Source organism: Lepisma saccharinum, chromosome 23 (assembly GCF_977018435.1).
Source record: "Lepisma saccharinum chromosome 23, izLepSacc3.1, whole genome shotgun sequence".
Taxonomy (NCBI): domain Eukaryota; kingdom Metazoa; phylum Arthropoda; class Insecta; order Zygentoma; family Lepismatidae; genus Lepisma; species Lepisma saccharinum.
Genome location: NC_139251.1, coordinates 64,665,584 through 64,687,359, shown reverse-complemented (window position 1 = coordinate 64,687,359; position 21,776 = coordinate 64,665,584). Strand labels below are relative to the sequence as shown.

The following is a 21,776-nucleotide window of genomic DNA, read 5'->3' as shown; positions in this document are numbered from 1 at the left end:
GCGGGGATTACGCCACAGACCAACCAGACAACGGGGGTGGCGCCGAGAGACACGACACGGTGGAAAAAGGTACTACGTGAACCTCGTTCTACTGGCTGCTGCGTTTCTTATCGCGCTGGATTGGTCGCTTCTCCGCTCCCCACTTCCCTTGTCAGCTTGTAGGGCGCTCACCGTAAGAGTAGAGGCCCAACATAATATATGTTCATTTTGGGTCATTGTAGGTCAGAAAAAGGTGGGTTTTATTTGTCCTTTTTTTGCCTTTTTCGGCGTTTTTTGACTTATGGGTCCTTTTTTTAGCCTTTTTTAGGTCTTAACGGCTTTTTTTTGCAACTTCACCTTCTTTCGACTACGTTTTTACTGTCCATTCTCAATTCGAATCATCATCAGTTCATCACTTCTTAAACAGCCTTTCTGTAGTAAAGAAAATATATATATTTGAACCATCCGTGAAACAAGAGACAAACATTTTTGGACCACTGAAGCAGGTACGGTACAAGGTCCTTTAACCCCTAACTTGTCTGGAAGGTCGCGCTGTAAGTGGCAACTTTCTCCTTTTGAAGCTTTCAGCACGGTGTATACGACCAGACAGCACGCCCCTGCATAGATCTCAAGTCAGATAAGGAGGTGCCGCACATATTCATTAAATAAGTAATTAAAACTGTTGTTATTAAATTGGATCACATTTATAAGGCCTTTTTTTTAGTTTCTAGGTCCTTTTTTTATATTTTAAAGTCTTTTTTGGCAATTTGTAGGTCTTCAACTTTCGAGTCCTAATTATGACCAATAGTTTGATTTTTATAAGCGAAAATCAGGGGCCGAGAGCAAATGAAACACCATATACCTACCCTTTAGCCATATTTGTTATGAGCTGCGATATTTAAAGATCATAAAAGGTTTCGTTGTTTGCTGAATTAAGGGAGCATTCAAACCTAAGAGACACAGAAGGGCAACAAAAGACAACTAAAATATTTACTGGAAGGAATTGGAAAAACGAAAATGAAACGAAACTTCAGAAATGAATAAAATCTTTCGTACGACGCTGCAGGTATTGCTTGTCGCTTGCGTGTCACTCGAACTGGGCCGTTTTCTGAATAGCATGCATTGTGTCGCCTGGGTTTAATTCAATTTAATTTACTTTATTTAGCGTCGCTTCTCCTCCACCTTGTGGTAATCGCGACGATGAGGATGAGTGATAATATGATGAAATTTATGAAGGGATGCTCCAAAAAATAAAATATTACTCTGTCCACCTGAGAAAAAAATCTGTAAGCGCCCTTTTTGGTTTTAATGTTAATGTCCAAAATCCTAATTTCACTTACATCAAGCACAGAAAAGTAATTTAAGAAAAAACATTAACTATTAGACGAGATGGTCTAAATATGGGCGAAAGTTTAAATATGGGTTTTGGAGTTATCAGCGCTCCCGGGTGCTGCAGCCTGGCAGAGGCTAAGGGAACTGGTTATCTGTCAAGGACAAAGGCTGCGGCGCCAATTCGCAAGAGAAAGTGGTGGTTAGTTTCGGCCTTGGACGCTGTTATAGAATTGAGACTTCCGAAAACTTTTACAGGTATGTTTTAACTCAGCGTTTTCTGAATTGTCAAATGCTTTGTATAGGTTATGATATTAGCGGTACATAAAACAAATGCGGGCTTTTATAATTCCATGATTTGTTTGTGAAATATGTACGACAGAGAGAGAAAATAAATTGAAGAAGAAAAATAGCGTGATGGTCTAAATATGGGCTATGACATGAGCTCTAATACTGAGATCACATTTTCAACAAATATTTGGATGCTTTTCTTAATTTCGATTTTTCCCATTCCGCGTGATTTTCAAAACAACAGATTATTCATAAATGTGAATACTATAATGTTTTAGCGATAAATGACTGTTTTTTTAATTTTAATTGCTTTTTGTGATATTGCCACAGGTAGCCCATATTTAGACCACAATTTTGAAATACATCATTTTACCATTTTTTGGAAATTGCTTTTTTTTTTAAAGAAAATCGACACCTTCTATACTTTACCACGCTATTACATTTAAGTATATATTTCATAGATATGCATTTTAAAGGCAGGTGCTTGATATATTAATTTTTTCCCTCCGAAAATGACAACATAAAATAGGCGTGCCCATATTTAGACCTTTTCCTCTATATTTTCATTGGCGGGGGGATATAACAGTTAGAACTCTGAAAGGTTACCTGGAAAATTGTTGACTAATTTCGTGACGTAATGTTTCTAATTTCAGCTAAACCGCAACCTTCAAATAAAAAGTCCAGATCTTCCGCAAGAAGTACGTATCTGACTTTCTAATGTATTGCATGGAAACAAAATAACTATTCTGTGTAAGCAGTAAGAAGTAAGTGAATGTAAACAAATACACGTGGCATGTTATGTGACAAAGGCTATTGGGTATTCCAACGGCAGCTATGTAGGAATCTTGCGCGAAGGAATACAGTGCATGTGGTGAGCGCTGCAGTCAGAAAATTTTCAAAAGCATATACGCTAAGTTACGTGAAACGTAACGTAAACGTTCAGGGTTGTTCAGTGGCGTGTGGTGACCATTTAGATAACCGAAGCACTGAATATATAATTTTTAAGTAAACAATAGCAAATCAAGGGAAAAGCTTGTCTTGATAAAAATCAAAGCTGGTAATAGTTCATTTCATTTTTACGCTGGTCATCAAGCCCAGTTTCTATTCTGTTTTCCCCAAAAGCAGCTATAGCTACAGACACTTCTTGTTCTGCTATTGACTTCACTACATTTCCCAATGCATGTACCCAGTTTTGGTCCAAGAAGTATTTCTAACCTTTCCAAACAACAGACAATACCAGCAAAACACCGCATTCAGCTCAGCACTACCGGCTAACCAGTAACATTTGGTATACATATTACACTGAAAATGTCTAGAGAATTTACTGGTCATTTGAACCAAATTTGGTAATTCTGGTGTTGGCCGTCCATTTTTAATTATCTCATTTTTTTCTGAGAAAGAACGGGCAGAAAACGGCTTGGACAAAAGCTCTTTTATAGTACACATTGTTCTATACTACTAGATACTAACTGGTACCTTGATATATTTTCATATACATTCGGCAAACCAAACCCGTAAACTGAGGAAAACCGAAAACAATACGAGTGGAAACACTCGGATACACTATCGAACACCCTGTCCGATGCTAGCTTCGGTTGCAGAAGAAATACACGCACACGGCCCGTGACCTTGAGGTGCGCGCGCAACTGTCTGCCACTGCTTAACCGACGCGAGAGGAAGATTGCTTCGGCTCAACGTCAGTGCAGCCCTGCAGGGACTGGTATTTCTTCTATTTGTAGCGAAGAAATGTGACGGTTTCATCTAGATATTATTGAATAATCGTGTGATTATAATGACATAATATATTGTTACATTATTGCATATTGTATTCCGAAGAAAGGCTTCGGTAGCTTACCTTGTATGCACGCCACTGGGGTTGTAAAAATTCAGGAATTCTAAATAAATTCAATTCCGTTCCAGGAGAGAAAATCAGCAAGTTCAAATGGGTTGTGAACCGTAAAGAACTTTTTTATCTGTAAAGTATTTCAATTCGGTCCAGGAACCTTTTTATAGGATCAATTTAAATACGATCTAAGTTCCGTATTGAAATTAAACAATACGCAAACTTTGACCGAATTTAAATTGTGCGAGAAAAACGTTTGCGACCCTGTTGTGGAACCCAATAGAATTTATGAGTTCTTGGACCTTAAACAACCCTGCGATAAGTAAATGGAGACCATTTTTCCATTAACTTTGGATTATGTTTCTATTCAACATGTTAATAAAATCTATTAGTCTAATTTAAAAAAGGAAACCCATAATTAGCATAAAAAATGAAAAACCTTAACAGAAAAGGCAACAGTTCTCTTTTTCGGCGTCTCCGTGTAGTGTTTAAGACTGCAATGCAACAGACCTCAACGTGTTTAACAATAAGATTCTTTATAGTCCTTCACCGATTGTTGCGAGAAGAGAAGCAAGAACATTGTTGACACTTCCGTATGAGGCGTACTCGATACTTATTAAGTCAAACTTCTACATTGGTTTCGATAACAAAGAGCAGATCTCGTTTCGCTCTAGATATGAACAAATAAACCAATCAAGCTGTACCCTGTCTCATCTATCTCTCGGGCAGAAGGACAAAACAAGTCTCTGCGCAAGCAGTGACGCGAGACGACTACAAAAATGAAAACGCGAAAGGGAACGGGATTGCATGGATTAAAAAAAGCGACTGCAGTTACCAGACTTCGCAGCAGCGTGTACTGCTTCGCTCTGACCACTCGATTTCCTCCCCTTCTCTGCCGCCATGCGCGGCCTTGCTCCAGAGATAACTGAGACAGGGTTTTAGCAAAAATACACCGTATACCCTTGACTACAGCCCTGCATATGTCACTCAACGTTGTGGAAGCTCAAATTATGAGCCTGCCCATCCCCCCCCCCAATGCCTATGACGCACTCCCCCCAAAAAGGTAGAACATTCCCCCCACCCCCTTTATGACGAATTATTTACTCAAATTACTCTGGTCAGACAAAATTTGCGGAACAACATAACACAGACATATTTAAGCAATAGGCAAAATGTTTACTTTAGGTACATTAGGCTCACTTTCATGTTTGCTAACATAAAACGTACAAAACTGTTCAGGCTCACTGCTATTGTTAGTATGTACTGGACCTTATTTCTTATTAACAGTTGGTCTGCTTGACTAACCTCATATTAATGCAAACAACAGATCAATCTAACAGAACAATCTAACGGTGTAAGAGGTGGTGTTCCATTTCAATCCCATCGCCGCGATCACCCAAAGGTAGGTAGAAAAACTACATAATAAAAATAACTAAAAATCAATAACAAGTCAATGAAAGAAACGACCCCCCCATTTTTGCGTTAAAATATATAGAATTGGTACAATATTTTGTCCCCCCAAAAAATTCCCATGACGCGTGGGCACCCCTGAGCCGTGCAGCCATGACCAGTATATTCATAAACAAAATAGCACATAGGAAAAGAACTGCTTCTCAGAAGTCACGTGGTTTTGTTTACATTAACTTCGTTTACAGTGGATGGAGAATACGTGTGTAGGGCATTCCATGTGAAAAAGTGGCCCTGAATTTCAATTTTAAGAATTAAATGCAACGTTGCAACTTCATTTTATCTTGTGAGTGAACAATCTAAAATTGTCATTTGTTATTAAAAAGTCCCATGACATTTTTGGGAAATCTGCGACTAGTAACAAAATAAATGGTACTACAGTACAGAAGAGACACCAAAACGCAAAATTAACGCTTTTCCACACGACCTCCATCAATTTCAAAACAAGTGACCCAACGGGACAAGGCAGCATTAAACTCCTTCTCCATTATAGCCGGAGTGATCATGTCGCATGCATTTCGTATGCGTTCTTTCAGCACTGTGACATTGGTAACCTTAGTTTAGTAGACCTTCTCTTTGACCCCAAGCAAAGAAATCCAGTGGGGTAAGGTCAGGCGAACGGGATGCCCACATACGAGGAGACCATCTTCCTATCCACCTGTTGGGAAAGGTGGATAGGACAGCGGTTGCGAAGTGGGGCGGTGCACCGTCTTGTTGGAAGACCACTGTACCAAGGATACCATCATCCAACAACTGCGGATCTAGGAACGGTTGTAACATGTCGAGGTAAGTGTTTCCATTGATTGTTTGTTCTACAAACATGAATGGCCCATAGACGTTTTGTTTGGTCATGCCGAGCCAGACATTCACTTTCGGACTGTTCCTTTGCCATTGGGCGGCACATTGCCCCATATTCGACAGTCATGACGGTTCACATGTCCACAAACGTTGGAACATTTTTTTAAAAAAACATTGATGGAAGTCATGTGGAAAAGCGTTAATTTTGTGTTTCGGTGTCTCTTCTGTACTGTAGTACCATTTATTTTGTTATTAGTCGCCGATTTAAAATGACATGGGACTTTGTAATGACCCTGTACATTATTAAGTTAGAAGTTAGAAGGTATTTTACTTATTGTTCGTGTTATGTCTCACCCGTGACATAAAAAAAAGCAATTAATTCATCTAAATCTTACACTTCAACCTCAACCCCACTAGAATATTAAAAGGGTCAATTACCTTCTTTCATTGTCTTAAATAATTCATTTTTCATAATTTGAAAATTCACAGAAAAGAATAACCTTCTTATTAAATAAAGAGGTGGTGCTTCATCTGATTTAATGATTCTAACTAATTAATTTACAATAATAAAGTAACTATGTAATGGCCTCTAATACTCGAAGAACGGCCAATGTCATGTTTACAATAGTTGGATGGTAGAGGAAATTGACCGTCATTTCTATAGCAAACTTTTTGACGGTTTACTTAGAAGGTATTTGAATTCCAATCTAACATGGATTATAATTTTGATTACACCTTTCAATCTTATTTTCAGGTACTACTGTCGTGAAAGGAAGAGGCACTTCAAAGAAAAATGTTCAAACAAAGAAAGACGATGAAAAATGTTCAAAATGATGGATTTTTTAAAGTGAAATTAAAGGACAATATAGCTGAAGCTAATACTATAGAGTTATTTCAAAAACGTATATAATGTAATAAAGATTTATCCGAAATTAATATCTTGCTGAGACCGTTATGAATGATTAAGAATGGTAGCTTATTTTAGTTGCAAATATATTTGGTTTATTAATGACAATTATGTTTTATGTATGAAAATAGCCCTTAACGCTTTTTCAGTTAAGATTAACGCCTGCCTGATAACATGAATCTAACCAGCTCTCTAGCCTTCTTGAACCCGAAGGTTTATGTTTGCAGCAAACACAAGACTCCCCATCCTGGGCAAGATCAATCCACTCTTTCCCATCCTTACGCATTTCCTTTACGCCCATCTCAACGTTGTCCCTCCATCTTCATGTTGAAAGTACACGATAATAGATGCAAAAGAGTCTCAGTAATCATGGGTCCGCAAACGACTCGTTTTCGAGATAATCGCGAATGTGTGATTACAAGCCGCCACTGACTTCATTGTTTGTAAACGTCGTCCTGGTTGGTAAAATGGTAATAATGTGTGCGAATGTGTGGTTAAAAGCCGTCACTGATTGCATTTTGTAAACACAGAGTGCTTTACTCCTTGCACGTTCCGAGGTTTGATCTTCGTTTACAAAACAGAACATTTCCGAGAGATGGCGTTGCAATCAAGCAGGATGGAAACAGTCAGTACACAGTCTAGCAATGAGATCTCCAATGACTTTTCATATTGTATTATTAGCATTTTTCCAACTAGGACGACGTTTACAAACAATGAAGTCAGTGGCGGCTTGTAAAAACACATTCGCGATTATCTCCAAAACGGCTCGTTTGCGGACCAATGTTTACAAGGACTCTTTTGCTTCTATTGTCGTGTACTTTCACCTGTGTCAGTTTGCTCTATTACTTATGGGACATCCTGTAATGATGGTAGTCCTGGTACAGGCACTGACAGACACATACCTAACTGAAACACTGAATTTCAGAGAAGCAGACACATAGGTTATAGGGTATGATGTGTAGTGTTAATTAAGACACCATTGCACCCGCCCCGCATATTCACCCTTAATAAGAATTTTATACTAAATGTATGAAGAGAACTACGAAAACAGGCGTTTCACCATTCAAACACTTGACGTAGCTTCCTCATGCCGTGAAGTGTGTTGGGTAAACGAATAAATGGATGATTACTACACACACAGTTTAGATATAGTGTAGGAGGTAGGAAAATTCTGTTGGAATTTTGAGACCCAGAAATTTTGTTTCTTAAATGGTAGTCATTAAAAAAATGATCTAATAATCTAACTTGTGCCCATTTTCTAGAAATTTCCGCCATCTTAGCTGGCATAGCTTGCCTGTGGTTGTGAACTTTGTGAAGATAACTTTGGTTTCCTTACAATGCCATAAATACAATACTGCACAAAATTTTACAATGGGATGCAAACAAGATCCTAAGTTATGTTAGATTTAGGTTAGGTTAGGGAAGGTTAGGTAATGCTTGATAGTACATTCTGATGGATAAATTCAAAAGTAAATTCTTGTAGAAATGAAAGTAAAATGTAATCAATATATTTATTTTAATTAACGTAGATGATGCTGATATTTATATTCCCAGTCCTTAGAAATACAGGGTGATTCGAAAGTTCTGTCCCACAGGTGCACAGGTTATTATTGTACGTATACATAGCGAAAATGTAAGGGGGGTGGAGTTGTTGGAAATTGGAATATCAATCTTACCATACCAGGTACCTGAAAATTCCACGTCGCTCCATGATTCACCCGAAATATCGCAATACAATTAACAATTAGTTACGACAATATCAGACAGAGGCTCTTTATGTATGTTCTATAAATGTTCAGTTACAAGGAAATTAGAATATGCTTGCTCTGTATGGGCGCCATCTTGTAAACTCGGTAAACATATGATTGAATGCGTACAGGAAAAACGATTGATTGATTTAGATTATTTTACTTCGCTTTTCTGCACCCTTGGCTAATCGCGAAGATGAGAATGAGTGATGATGTGATGAAATTGATCAGCCAGGACAGGATTCGAACCAGGGACCCCTGGCGTTGAAGCGCGCTGTGCTAACCACACCGCCACGAAGGCCGGCGTGTGGGAGGAAAAACAAGATTTATATAACATAAAAAGCATCTATTATCGCCAGTGATACTTAAAATAACATACAATAATTATATTAGATTGGTTTGATTTTGTAATCCTTTCAAATAGACGCGAGTGTGAAATAAAAAAATTCATGCATTGGATAGTCGTACTCCACAAAGTAAAATATGGTTTAATGGTTCCCGTAGTAGACATGTATCATTCCAAGAACAGAAATATGTAAAAGTTCCCAATGACAAAGAAATGACCATTGATTAAAAAAAATATAAAAGATGATTGATTGGATGTCGGATTATAATAGAATTAAAACATTGTATTGTGCGAAAAAGTGAATTTGAGTACAATTTTTTTACACTTCACTGTGTCCTATGTGTATGCAGGGTTGTTATACGTCCAGAAACCCATAAATTCTAATCTGTTCTATTTGGGTTCCGCAATAGGACCCGAACCTTTTTTGTCGCACAATTTAAATTCGGTCAAAGTTGTATATTGTTTCATTTCAATAAGGGACTTGGACGGATTTAGATTGATCTGCAAAAAATATTCCTGGTCCGTATTTAAATTCATCCGGGGAAAAGGCTGATGGACCGAATTAAAATTCATCCGGAAAAAGTTCCTGGACCAAATTCAAATTCATCCGGGGAAAAGGTTGCTGGACCGAATTTAAATTGATCCGGGGAAAAGGTTGCTGGACCGAATTTAAATTCATCCGGGGAAAAGTTTCCTGGACCGAATTTAAATTCATCCGGGGAAAAGGTTGTTGGACCGAATTTAAATTCATCCGGGGAAAAGTTTCCTGGACCGAATTTAAATTCATCCGGGGAAAAGGTTGCTGGACCGAATTTAAATTGATCCGGAAAAGAGGTTATGGACCCTATTTAAATTGATCCGGAAAAATGGTTCTTAGACCGAATTTAAATTCATCCGGAAAAAGTTCCTGGACCGAATTGAAATACTTTACTGAAAACGTTTTTACAGTCCAGAACCTATTTACGCCTGCTGATTTTCTCTCCTGGACCGAAATTGAATTTATTTAAAAATCCTGGACGTTTAACAACCCTGTGTGTATGTGAATGTGTGTTCTTCTTTCAAGCGCTACATACGTTTCCTGATTATAAACGTGCATTATGATTAGAGAGAATAGATATTTACCTAATCACGTTTTGTGTGCTACACTTTTTACCGCGTGCATTTAAATCTACCTCAAGTGGAAATATATAACTTAATTCTGAGAAAGTCGTATAAAAATGAACGGCCGAACGCTTCCGTAAAATTTAAGGTGAAACTCAAAGCAATAAAATAAAAAATTCAAAATTTTCCTCTTTGTTTAAAATATGGGAAACATCTTCCAGAATACGTTACTGGCATTTTCTACTTTCTCAACTTATACAGTGAAGTGTAAAAGATGTTCTACTCAAATTCACTTTTTGGCACGATACAATGAAGTTACAAGTCGTCATGTTGTACTTCAACCTTATACAGGTGAGCTTAGAATGTAACATGGGCTAATATTTCCAAGTGTTTACTGCACCACAAATCGCACCTTACCTTCCTGGATAAGCAATATTTTAATATCTCCTGCTAAGGGTTTGGCAAATCACACATATCTATCTAAGAGAGCTTTGGGACCGAAGCGACACACAACTTACACGCACCGTTCAGACTGGACCATTTTCTGAATACCTTTATCGTGTCTCCTCGGTCTGTTGTTCGCGGTGAATGATTGCTTAGGGAGCTTCTACAACGAAGCGACACGCTACACATGTCGCTTGAGGATTTCACCAATCGAACGCAGACTTGAGCGGACTGACGCTACTGTATGAAACGTTGCTGCTTATTGGCTCGTTGTCGCTTCGGTCTGAAATCTACCATACACTGGAGACATTGTTGCTTGTCACTTGTCACTTCGTTAATATCGTGCATCGTGTCGCCGCGGGCTGTTTGTCGCGCATACGCAGTGTATACTTTCTTACAGACCGGAAGTTGCCGTGCCACTTATCGTTCGAGTGTGTGAGCCCCCTTGTCACGTGCCACTTACAGCCTGTAGCGTATCTCTTGTCACTTCGGTCTGAAAAAAACCCATAAGACAGTTTACAAGGAAGTGTTTTTCTTGGTACAGCTGTTGCGACAGGTTTTAAGATTTTTGCTTTGGGGGGGGGGGGTGCCCTCAGAGTCGTATTTGTGATCTAATTTCCAGTGCAGGGAAACAGGTTTTTTTTTAGGTATGCAAATTTGTAATATTGCCAGTCGATAAACTCTACTATTGCATTCCAGTTCTAAGAACCTAAGACATTAAATCGTATGATGATATACATTGTGATAAAGTCTTTCCCTGATTACAAACTTTTATTGCTAAGGAACTATGCTAGATACAGATATGCGGTTTGTTGGAAATGGTAGCTTAACTCATAATGTTTTGTTATCAGTACACTTCGACATGTGCTCCCTTTGTTGCCCTCAGAACGTCTATGCGATACTTAATTTCTCTCCATGTCTTTGCCAACATCTCTTCCGTCACCGTCTCTATAGCATCCCGTATTCGTGTCTGAAGAGTTTGCATATCAGGAACTGGTGAACTAAACACTGTGTCCTCAACGTAACCCCATAAAAAAAAAGTCAAGAGCGATTATGTCCGGCAAACGCGGTGGCCATGATATGGAACCGTCTCTACCGATCCATCTGTCTGAAAGGGTGTCATGCAAGAACTGGCGAACAGTAAACTCGCAGTGTAGCGATGCATCATCTGGTTGAAACACTACCCATGGTTGAAATTCCTGTAACCGAGGCGCAACGTAAAAAAATCATAATCAGGGAAAGACTTTATGCTCACCCTGTAATTTAGAAGCAATATATTTACATTCTAAGAAAACCCAAACGACGAGAAATCTTGCCCGTTCAACTCAATGACGGAGTACGGCGAGAAATGCGATCTCCAATCCATACCAGCTAACTGTAGACCAGGCGAACGAGAACAAGTCTCTGCGCATGACGGCTCCACCAATGAACAGTGAGAGAAATGGGATTGCGTAATGGGTGACTGGAGTTACCCGATTTCCCTCTTTCGCTCTGGAAGCGTTGCAAACTTTTGAAAGCGATATACCGTACGCACATGGCAAACGGGCCGTATTTTTGTGTCCAGGTCCGTACGCTTGGCTTAAGAATTTCTTAGAGAAATATTAGGGATAAAACTGCAAGAGCAAATTTTGACAAGCCGTGCATTTAGCGTACGGACTAAGGTCTGGACAGTACGGTTGGCAACACTGCGCTTTCACCACTCGATTTCCCTGCTCCTCTGCCGCTATGCGTGGCCCTGCTCCATAGTTCGCTGGGACAGGTTATATACGTACCTCCAACGAATAAACCTGGCAAAATCATAGCCATGGTGTTAGGCTATCGAACTTTAATTTACAACAGAGCTTTAGTCTGGGAGCTTTTTGTAAAACCTCTGTACACAAGAACAACGAGCTATTTCAAAATAGAACTTCAGAAGCAAAATAGGATGCAATTGTGTTACAAGTTAATTAACTATTTCCTGAATGATTTTTCAATGGTGTATTTTTCATAGTTAAGAAATGGTATATACTACATGCTTTCAATTCAGTTTCTTTGGCGGGGCTAACATCATCTCTCGCAGGGATGATTTTCTTCTCTTTTGCCGGTGATAAACCCGATTCCTCGATTTTCTTAATCCATGTTTTGATGGCATGGGCAGAAGGCACCGGATCATTACGTGGAATATTAAAATGTTTCCGAAATGCATGGGCACGTAATTATTGTTTTTTTTGTAATACACTTTTAAAGCGAATTCACGCTGTTCCACGATTGATTGATTGATTGATTGGTTTGTTGTTTTAAGTCCACTTTATACACAGGAAGGCTAATCTGGACTGGACCTACAGTTTAAAGTGGGATCAGAACCACTGTGCCATGTGCATCCACAGGGTATTGAACCCGGGACACCTTGATTACAAGGCGACGACGTTACCACTAGGTCATCCACGAGGTCCTACGCTGTTCCACGACTCCATGATAACTGAATGGTACAGCCAACTCCCGTTGCGGAGTGGTTAGCACATCGCAGTACGACGCCAGGGATCACGGGTTCCAATCCTGGCCTGGGCATGGATGTTTGTGAGGGTCCATTCATCAATTTCATCATATCATCAGTCATCCCCATCTTCGTAAATATGCCAAAAGTGGCACAAGAAGCGAAGTAAAATGAAGCAAATCACACGATGAATCAACTGAATGGCACAGACTGCCGCTCGGACGCAACAACTATAACTCTCGTCTAGTCTTACGTCGGGCGCTCTACATGCAGGCAAGGGAAGTAGGGAGAGGGAGAGGGGAATACGCCGCAGACAACAGCGGTGGCGCCGAGAGTTAAGACGTCGAGGGGAGGAACTACTACGTGAACCTCGTTCTACAGGCTGCTGCGTTTCTTATAGAGCTGGATTGGTAGCTTCCCCGTTCCCCACTTCCCTTGCCAGCATGTAGAGCGCCCGCCGTAATACTGGACAACAGTTATAGCTTATTAAGTGTTGCAAAAGCGCCCAATCCATTGCTGCACCCTTTATATGCATTTTATGTGACTTTCTTCTTAGTTTGAGTCACTCCTTACTAAACGCAACATGTGCACTAGTTCATGTATATTTATAGTACCATGATTAATATTTATTTATTTATTTATTGAGAAAATTCCAGATACAGCACAGGTGGCCATTTTACACTGAAATTGTCAACAATGAAAATTTAATAATAATAATAAGCAAAAAGACATTAAAAAACAATGATTGATTGATTGAATTGGTGTTTCAAGTCCACTTTATGCACAGAGAGGCTAATCGGGACTGGACCTACAGTTTAAAGTGGGATCCGAACCACTATGATCTTCCACCGAGTATCGAACCCGGGATCCCTTGATAAAATAATAATAATTATTATTATTATTAAAAATAACACAAAGAGAGTAGCAAATTGACAAAATAATAAGCAAAAGATGGCACTATTTGATATTATTTACAAACATTTCTTCTAATAGAAGACCGAAAGGCAAACTCGGAGGAAAATATATCGATTCTTGATGAAAGTCTGTACAAGAGGGATCTTTTTGAATTTGTATTCTAGGTTTCTTGTATGAAATAATAATCTTTGACACATATTGATACATTTTTGGTGGGCTGCTGAATCGAATGGGCGTTCGAAATTGCTCTAGTTGTGGAAAAACAAATATAATGTGTGTCACAGTTACCCAGCGTTTGTGCTTCTTTGAAACCCAAGCAAAAATCCATGAAACAAGCATCGCGAAACGTTGGAGAAAAAAATGTAGCCCGCCATGTCGCCACTTGACCAAGCAGCGTTGCCAACCTACCCATAAGAAAAAGTGCTGTCTAATCAGTGAAATTATGCTAAAAGCTGATAAATTGTACTAGGATCTATAATGAATAAATGCCTCCCCGATGGCGTAGTGGGCATTCCCAGACGAGGCTTGGTAGAGAGCAGAGTGCTCGCTGAACATTCGTCAAGTAGAGCAGAAACAACACGCGGAATTTACCTTGTATAAATACAGACAGGTGAATATAATACCAGCAGAGTGAGAACTTCTGTTGTTGTGAAGTAAAGTGCATTTACGTAATTCTTTCTACATGCCGGTTAAAAGATTAAACACTTTGCAGTTTAATTTGCAAGAGTGCAGCAAAGACCGACAACGCTTGCCATTCACGAATGGCTGAGAGATGTAGTTAAATTGCGTGTTGTAGAAGTTTTGAGTATTGAAGTAGATTTCGTTAAACACCAGGTGTTTGTCAAAGTAAGTACTGAGCAATTCTGTAATGAAGTTATAGCACGTAGCACGGGAACATTCGTATTTTCAGACGAAATGGGAGAACATGCCATTCCAGTACACAGATCCGACAAACCTGTTACTACTGTTCGAATCCATCTAGTCCCAATGGAACTACTAGAAAGCGTTATAATAACTGAAATGTATAAATACGGTATAGTACAAACAGTAAGAGATGAAGTGTATTCCACCTCCCACCCCTTTCCTGTGAGAACAGGCAGGAAGATAGTCCGTGTCATTCTATAAAAGACAGTGTCTTCTTATATCATGTTAAATGACGAACGTTATTGGACTACGCATGAAGGGCAACCTAAACTATGTGTTACGTTTAGGCCGTTCGCCGGCTTAAACTGCTTGGCTGCAAGAGGATGTGTGTATGAAGAATGGAATAATTACTCTCATTGCTCCTTACCAATATTTAATAGAATCGCACAAGTGAGGGGGAAGGGAAATCACGCACGAGCCAGCAAGATATCTAAACACTGACAATGATAAAACCCAAAGTGTCACCACTGTACCTGATTTCCTTCGCGGTTCCTCGACTGAGTCACGACGTGGCGCTCTATCGGTCCATCGAAGGTGTCCTCAGTGGGTTCGCCCAAACCTTTTAAATGGACCGACTTAACACTGTCACTCGCAACACACCTCGCGCTTCGCTCCCTCGACCAAGACTCTCTCGGCGACCTCTCGTCACCCGGGGACTGCTGGCGTTTTTGATTACACAGAATTTTATTTCCGGCTCGTGACATGCCACCTCCCCCTGAAAAGAAATGGGATTGGCCAGGGGACAATCACATTTCTTTATTGACAAAAAATATTAAGATATGATTAAATATGTACAAGGACCAGTCCCTGAATAAATGATTACACCCTGTATATAACATGATTCGTCGTAGGGCAGTAGACAAGTAGCCTATGTAGTGCACTGTAGAACGTAACAAATAATAAGACACTAATTGAAGTGTAACACTTTTCTGTCATGTATTCCGAAGCGGATGGAACCAAAATTGGCAATTAAGGTAGTCTCAGCGGCATCTCATCGCACGACGTACATGTACGTGACACTGTGAAAACACTTGAATAAATATATGACTGGTAACACTGATCCGAAGATAAGTTAGTAGGTCTCAAATGTTGAAAAGAATACACAAATAAGTTGATGGGAGACAAATATGTTCGCAAGAAAAGTTCAGGAACAATATTAATTCGATGCGAGATCTGCTTGCCACTTTACATTAGTGATGACACAGCAAATGATGATCAATATCAGTGTTTAGTATGTCATAAAATAAAATTTTGAGCGTGAACAGGAGGAATTGGTAAATTTAACCAGGGTGTAAATAATAAGATTAGATACATAGTATGCATTCGATTATAGCAAAACATAATGAAAAGTCTTCAGAAAAAATAAATGGAAGTGAGAGTATCAAATATGTAATAACAGTTAATGTAAATATGTGTCATAAAAATGGAAGATGTAACAAGAAGAGGTAGGGACTTGATTTGGTATTTCTGTCCAAATCGTGTGAGTTGTGTGTCGTATCAGTAAAAAAAATGTGTTTCTGTTTGAGAGTTTGGTCGGTTTTTAACGATGCAGCGCTCTCAGTTCGCTTCATCGATAACTGGGACACATCTGCACGATAAAAATTTAGAAGTTAACATGCTGTCATATATTAATTAGATTGGTAATATTGCCGTTTATATGTAAGAAGTTATATGAATTGAAGAAATATGAAGAGAAAAGGTGGATAAGACGTTGGCCCATACATGCTCTGTAAAGGCTTTTGGCGTATTGAAGGTAGTTATGAATTATTGGAAAGTCACGAAATGAGAATTTTACAGCGAATGGTGAATAGTATTGTCTCCGCCAACAGTGAGAACACGTGAGCTCTCTTCCCATACGCAGTAGCTATATTCATCGCGTTCGTGCTCTTTGTTTACGTACACAAAATGCTACCGAAGCAGAAGGTCGTGTTGCTACGGTATCGTCTTCAGAATTCCATCCTACTCTGTGTGAAATCACATCATAAAGTGACGTCACGATGCCAAAGGGTCGGCACAATCTTGTATGAGAAAGAAAAAAAATGTTGCGGCGAGTGCTGTCGCGTGTACGAGATATATTTAATTTTCTTCTTGTTCTGCGAGTTATTGGTGCAGAAAAAAATAGCAGAATTTATAAGAAGAAGCATAGTTTATACGCGTTATTCAGCGTGGTAAAATATATAGTTGAGGAGTTGTTACTATTTCTGTTCGAATTACTGTGAAGGGGCCTTCGTACTTGCCTGAAAACGCTTTGGACGTCTTTGATAAGCGTCGATCGTTCCACAAAAGTATTTGATCGCCAGATTTAAACGCTGCTTGAGAATAGTGAGGATCAAGCCGTGCCTTGTCCGTTCTGTGGCGTTTGAGGAGATTATCTTGTGCAAATCGACGCAAGCTTCATGTGTTCCAGCCGTTCATAATTGCTCACGTGCTGCGGCGGGGTTTGAAAAATCGCATCCGGTAAGGTGCGGGGATGATAACCCATCAGTAAATAGGTAGGTGAGTACCGTGCAGATGAATGCGGCGTGTTGTTGATAGCTGAGACCGCTGTTGGTAAGAATTTGGACCAATTATTGTGTTTGGCATTGACATAAAATTTGATCATTCCTTCCAGCGTTTGTTGCGTTTTTTCAACTAAGCCAAGGCTCTGATGAAATCCTGGGCTGACAAAGCTTAGTTCAATTTGGAATTTGTTGGCCAATTCTTTGAATAAATCTGAAGTTTGACCTGGAAGTTGGTCCACTATGATTTTTTCTGGAAAGTCAAATGGTAATATGATTTTCGTGTACAGAAAATCCGCCAGAACTTCAGCAGTGAGAGAATGTGTCGGTGCGGCTACTACGTAACGCGTGGCTGCGTCAGTGCACGTGATCACGTAGCGATGTCCCTCTGGTCCTGATGTGACATATGGACCACATTGGTCCAAGGCGATAATTTGGAAAGGTGTCAGAGAAATCCTTGTTTGTAGTTCAAAGTGCTTTGGTTGGCGGGACTGCTTAAGTCGTGCACACTGTTCACATTCTTTGCATTTCTTGTAGATGAAGGATTTCTGAGAAGGAAACGGTCCTTCGCATAGGCATATGTTTTATAGTATCCAAAATGGTTGAGAGCGTGTGGAGAAGAGTGCACTTGTTCGAACCATATATCTTGTAATGCATGTGGGATGCAAGTGAGTAGCCTTTCTTGTTTGTCTGAACTTCGGGTCCTCCTGTAAATAATATCATCTAGGAGACGGAATTGCTGGCTGGTTCTGTCATATTTAGGGTCGGCTTCTTTACTTCCAATTAAATGTAGGTAAATATTTTTGAGAAAAGGGTCTGCTTGTTGTTCTTTGGCAAGGTCAAATTCACGTGTTCTCAAAACAGATACAATTTCATCTTCCAGGAGAGGAGAAAAAGCTTCATCTTGGATCCTCGTGTTACGGCTAATGGCGTCCGAGGCACTGTTGTCTGTTCCCTTTAGATGTTGAATGACGAAATCGTAGTCGGACAGAAATTGCGAAAAACGCCAAAGGCGGCCTTTGAGGGTAGTTGATTGTCGTAAATTTTGAATACATTTGGAATCGGTGTGTAATATAAATCTTTTGAAAAGGATGTAGTGTCGGAATGCTTTTAAAGCAAAAATTATGCCAGAGAGTTCTAACATGTTTATATCTTGTTCTCTTTCCTTATCATTTAGTATCCTGCTTGCATATGCAATCGGCTTAACATTTCCTTGGGGGTCTTCGTGAGCAATGACAGCCCCTAGAGCTATTTTGCTACTGTCCGTGTATATGTGAATAGGATTGGATTGATTTGTTGTTTTAAGTCCACTTTATGCACAGTAAGGCTAATCGGGACTGGACCTACAGTTTAAAATGGGATCCGAACCACTATGTGCCTCCACCGGGAATCGAACCCGGGACCCCTTGATTACAAGGCGACGACGCTACCACTGCGCCATCGGGGAGGCCGTGTATATGTGAATAGGAAGAGAGGGATCGTATCTGGCTAATACTGGGCTCGTGATTAGTGAATGCTTTAAAGCATTGAATGCCTCGTTTTGCGCTTCTGTCCATCGAAATTTTCTCTCCTTCATCAGCAGTTGTGTAAGAACTGATGCGTGTTTGGAAAAATGTGGAGAGTAAAGACGGGAAAAATTTTCCAGGCCCAAAAATTGGCGTAAAGTCTTCTTGCTTGTAGGTGTCGGACACGACTTAACAGTTTCTAGCATCTTAGGTGAAATATCGCATCCTTTCTCGGATAAATGGTGTCCAAGATAGACAATATCATCGTACAGGAATTCTGCCTTTTTAGGAGCCAATTTTAATCCAGCGAGCCTAAGTCTTTCAAAAGTGTGACGCAATATCTTCAAGGAAGTGGGTACGTCGTCAGAGACTGCCAGGAGATCATCTGCATAGAAGAACAAATGATGGTTGTCAACAACGTTGAGGGCTAAATTCAGCGCTATCGCTAACGCTGTTCCCGACGTGACAAATCCTTGTGGGGCATAATTAAAAGCGTAAGTCCCCATCTGCGGCACTTGAAAACTCACTTTTTCACGGCTACTTGGTGTGAGGCGTATCTGAAAATAAGCCGAGAGGATGTCCATAGATGAATAATATTTGAAACCTGCCGCCCTCTCTACGATGTCTATGAAATTAGGTGCCGGAAAACTTATCTTCTTGGCGACGGCGTTGATTCGACGAGCGTCGAAGCAGACGCGGTACGTGTTATTTGGTTTCTTCACAAGCAAAATAGGAGAATTCCAGCGTGGCGCTAAAATAGGAGAAACGACACCCTGTTGTAGAAGTTTCTTGATTTCTTGTTGCATGATTGGAAGTGTATGGGGTGGTATCCTGTGGGGTCGAGTGTACACTGGAGGCGAATCTCCGGTATCGATATCCAGTTCATACAGGGTGCAACTTCCTATATCGTCCTCTTTCCAACTAAAGACATCAGCGAACTCGTGTGTCAGTTCTAGTAGTTTGTCTCGGTCTTCTTCACAGACGTTGGGGTTGATGTCGATATTCGTTTTGTCGAAGTTGTTCCGAGATTCAGAAATGCGCTTTCGGAGTTCTTCAGAATTTTCCTTCAAAAAATGTCGACGTGGCTTCCTATCGTCGCTGTTATTTTCCTTTAGTGGGTTCCAGATAGGTTCCGTCCTTGCCTCCGTCCCAGGATCATCTCCGTCAGGACTGCCAGCATAGGGCGGTAGGGTTGACACGTACTACAGGATATGCTCCAGCTGTGGAAAACACACTTCCTAGTTCTCCACACCCTTACACGGAAACACCTATTCAAGACCAGAATACCAGCTCTATTTTATCAGTACCGTTATATCGACAGGCCACTTCAGATGACCACAAGGAACTGCAGGAACAGATGATAGTCATTGAAGACAACGAACCAAAGGCAAGTACTATGCTCCACAACCTCCACAGTTACAACAGCAAGAAGATAGTGCAAGTGTTTGTAACCAGGCAAGTGTACAATCTTAGAAAAAAATACCTGGGCCACGGGACGTAGAATTTCGTAACGTCTTAAAGCCTGTTGTTTATGCAACCCAAATAACAAGATATTCGCTTAAGCTTGCCTGGTGATTCTGAGTTCTCGGGAAGGATTGAGCTTTGATAGCATGAGTCACATGACTCGTGCCCCAGCCACAACAAACAGCTGGGTGCTACGATGCCTCCAGAAGAAAATTTCAGGAATTGGTTTCTTGACAAGAGCTACTCGTAAGGAAATACTATTCTTTCAAGTGATATTAGAGTCATTGTCAAGAAGGTTCGCTGAAATTATGGTTCTCATCACAGACCACATGCCACACGTTAATTGTTTAAGTCCAGTTCATGCACTGGACCTACAGATTAAAATGAGATCCGAACCAAATGCCTCTCTATTTGGTATTGAATTCGGAAGCCTTTCATTACATGGCGAAGACGTTACTACTACGACATCAGAGAGGCAAAGGAACCCCTTGAGAAATAGATAAGCGAAAATTGCTACGTGACAAACCATATTTGACCGTAAATTTTAAAAATAAGACAATATTTTGTACTGACAGTTTCGAACCGTGGGAGAGGCATATATTTTTTTGTACCATCGTCCATTTCACGAGTTTATAATTCTTCCTCACCGACACGAGTAACGCGAGTGGTAGAAGAAAAGCGAAGTAAAATAACTGAAACAGAAATAAAAGGAAAAAGCGAAATAAATTTTATTCATAATATTCTGCAGTCACTTGAGTTGCATTCACGGGATGCTATCTTTAAAGAAAGCCGTGGTCTCTTCCTTGTCTTTTTCGCTTCCTTTGTGCTCTTGCTTTCCCCTGTCACGATTGGTCTAAAACTAATTAATGCGACGTTAATTAAACAATCCAAACAACGAAACAATGCACAATCAACTGCACAAAACAACATTCCAAATGTTTTCGAATCGGAAAACAATTGAGATGCTGTAAAATGACTTAAGATGCAGTAATACAGTGGGAATTCGGTACCGTATAGAATTAAATCGGTAGAGATGTTCGATTTGATTGGATGTTTGTTATTTAGATTTGCTATTCTTTCACTTTTGGCAAATAGCGACGATTGATTGATTGATTGATTGATTTAGCTTATTTTACTTCGCGTTTTGTGCCTCTTGGCTAATTTGCGAAGATGGGGATGAGTGATGAAATGATGAAATGGATGAAAAATGGACATTCACAAACAACCATACCCGACCGGGATTCGAACCCGGGACCCTTGGCGTCGCAGCGCGATGTGCTAACCACTCGGCCACAGGGTCGGGCGCAAATAGCGACGATGAAGATGAGTGATGCTATGATGAAATTTATGAAGGGACACTTAGCAAGGACACCCACGCCCAAGTCGAGATTCTAACCAGGGACCCATGGCATCGTAGCGCGCTGTGTTAACCACTCCTCCATGGAGTGAACATTATAGCATATTTTGTGTGCTCAATTGGGATCAATCAATGGAATGAATAGGAATATTATATGATTAATAAATTCATATCATAATACCACGTCATATTATTCGGCACGAAGTAACATCAGAGACATTCAATCTTGCATTTTTGCCTTTCAACTTATTCTTTGAATTCAGGTTAATCACAACAATAAGATAAGTTATGAAGCAAATGATAGTGAATGTGGGATATTATTACGAATTACCTGACAGAAACAACATTAAGCAGGCTCGGTGGTCAAGCTCATTAAGTGATTGACAT

General features: G+C 40.0%; 2 protein-coding genes across 6 annotated transcripts in view; both read left to right on the top strand.

Moving 5' to 3' along the window:
• Positions 1-6,716, top strand: part of LOC146005181 (uncharacterized) — a 51,519-nt gene extending 44,803 nt beyond the window's left edge. For 4 of the 5 annotated variants that reach the window (XM_083144217.1, XM_083144216.1, XM_083144219.1 and 1 more), the window contains 2 exons: positions 2,253-2,297; positions 6,462-6,716. In XM_083144217.1, the coding sequence (XP_083000343.1) occupies positions 2,253-2,297; positions 6,462-6,541 (125 nt within the window). In that variant the 3' untranslated portion in view covers positions 6,542-6,716. The remainder of the gene's footprint in view (positions 1-2,252; positions 2,298-6,461) is intronic. The other variant, XR_014443988.1, reaches the window with a different exon arrangement.
• A 3,331-nt stretch (positions 6,717-10,047) lies between these two features.
• The window catches only part of LOC146005403 (boophilin-H2-like), a 35,930-nt gene continuing 24,201 nt past the window's right edge, over positions 10,048-21,776 (top strand). The window contains exon 1 of the mRNA XM_083144641.1: positions 10,048-10,160. Within this exon, the coding sequence (XP_083000767.1) occupies positions 10,119-10,160 (42 nt within the window). The 5' untranslated portion in view covers positions 10,048-10,118. The remainder of the gene's footprint in view (positions 10,161-21,776) is intronic.